This window comes from Montipora foliosa, chromosome 3 (assembly GCF_036669935.1).
Source record: "Montipora foliosa isolate CH-2021 chromosome 3, ASM3666993v2, whole genome shotgun sequence".
Taxonomy (NCBI): domain Eukaryota; kingdom Metazoa; phylum Cnidaria; class Anthozoa; order Scleractinia; family Acroporidae; genus Montipora; species Montipora foliosa.
The window spans coordinates 44,918,251-44,920,262 of NC_090871.1; the positions used below are offsets into that span (position 1 = coordinate 44,918,251).

A 2,012-nucleotide genomic window follows, 5' to 3' on the forward strand; every position below is an offset into this window, starting at 1 on the left:
GGTTCAGTGACACTAGACGATCTCATCTTGGTTAATCGTGATGCATACAGTTTGCTCTGCCAAAAACATATACGATGTCAAGTCCTGGCTTTGGCTTAAACACCACACAGACCCACACACGTTTAGTTTTAAACTGAATGGAAAAAGTCCAATGGCAAGGAGTGATTTTTGAACGAGGGCCCAATTACTATTCTACAGCAAGTACTGCCAAGTACATTCAGTACTTAAACCTGATTTCAAGAAATGCTCCACAGTACTGTACTGGACAAATGCAACTGGTGGACAAATATGGCAGAGGACTATAGCCAAGCTGGTGAGTCCTTTGATTTGCTGGAATTCCACCTTCAAGAAGCTGACCCAGACCCTGAGGAAGACATGGAATATGGAAAGAGAAACAAGAGGGTTTTACAAGAACTTGCAAAAAAGGAAAATCAATTACCAGTAACTAGATCTATCATCATCATCATCATCATCCGCCTTGAGTTTTGTCCGACTTTACATATTTCAGTTCTTCCAAGTAAAGTTAAAACAGTCATGGTTACTCTCTGCTTCCCCTGATGTCCAGTCACTTTAATCACCAGCCACTGCAGGAGTGACCGGCTGGCAGAGCACCTGAGCAATAAGCAACTTTAAATTTAATTTGAACTCTCCAATTTTGTGAAAAGAAGAGCACTGACTGTTGGTACGAGACAAGAGCCTCATTTTGCCATCTTCTTTATTACCTGTCTTTCAGGTTAAAATAGTTAAGAAGGCGAGGCTTGAAAATGATGAAAGTGCAACACCTGAAGGTGTTACCAAGAAGAAAGAGAAAGCTAAGGAAACAGCTGGGCGGGCCCAAGCAAAAAAAAATCATAACAGCTCAAAATTGAACGATTGAATTGTGTCAGACACAAAGTGTAGTGTTTTCGCAGGGCGTAATCAAGGAAGGGTTCCAGGGATACTTTGGGGGATTGCCAGCATCTGGATCGGGATAACAAAGCAAAGGGGCTCCAGCATTTGCACTATCTTGTCTGGGCCACAGGGGCATGAGCTGCAGGACTCTTCCCCTTACCCTAGTTTCCACCTCTCCCTTTCCCCTTTCTTTTCTGGGGTGCAGCGGAAGATGCCACACAGAGCTTCAGTGCGATGTGCAGCTGTAGTAGCTGCACAGGTAGAAGAGAATGACCCCATAGAAAAAGGGGTCCATCATAGGCTTCCCGGAGAGGCCTCTGGAGATGACGATATCTGACCAACAGGATCATACCGTGGCCCACAAGGGCAACACAATAATATATATTCCAGTACAATAATACATATTCCAATACAACAATATTTACTCCAGTACAATAATATATATTCCAGTACAACAATATTTACTCCAGTACAACAATATTTACTCCAATACAAAAATATTTATCCCAGTACAAAATTAATTTTTCCAGTACAAAAATATTTATCCCAGTACAAAAATACTTTTCCAGTAAAAAGTATTTATCCCAGTACAAAAATATTTTTCCAGTACAAAAATATTTATCCCAGTACAAAAATATTTTTCCAGTACAAATGGGGACTGGGAACTAATTTCCCAGAGGTCATTGCGACCTTCCTTGAAGCACATGTGAATATGGCGGCACCTTTCCCGGCTTGTTTTTGCCATTGCTGTAGCTTCAAAATCGTGGATCCAGCTTACAGGTATTGCCCGAAATGTGGCACTGAGGTTTTCCGTGTAGCATCATCCGCAGAGTCTACTAGAAACACCACTGAACCGCCGGATTCGCCGAAGACCAGGAAGTTTTTTTTTTGCCAAGCTTCAGGTCATACAAAGCTAAAAAGGGGTCCAAGAGAAGCTCGTTTTTTCGAGCAAAATCAACAAACAAGACAAAGAAAAGCAAACTAGAGCCAGAAAAAGAAGTCACAATTTCTGTCGGGATACTGACAAGTAAAGAGACTGTTAAGAGAGGAGAAAATCTTCCTTTGAAGATTCTACCATCCGCCACAGATAAAGACATACTGGTTGCTAGTATTGCAAAACA

The 2,012-nt window shown here is 41.7% G+C and overlaps 1 protein-coding gene across 1 annotated transcript in view; it reads left to right on the forward strand.

Moving 5' to 3' along the window:
- The first annotated feature begins 288 nt into the window (after positions 1-288).
- LOC137995982 (uncharacterized) overlaps positions 289-2,012 on the forward strand; it is a 3,837-nt gene continuing 2,113 nt past the window's right edge. The window contains exons 1-3 of the mRNA XM_068841423.1: positions 289-441; positions 734-828; positions 1,794-2,012. The exon at positions 1,794-2,012 is cut by the window's right edge and continues 257 nt beyond it. Coding sequence (XP_068697524.1) covers positions 289-441; positions 734-828; positions 1,794-2,012 — 467 coding nt within the window. The remainder of the gene's footprint in view (positions 442-733; positions 829-1,793) is intronic.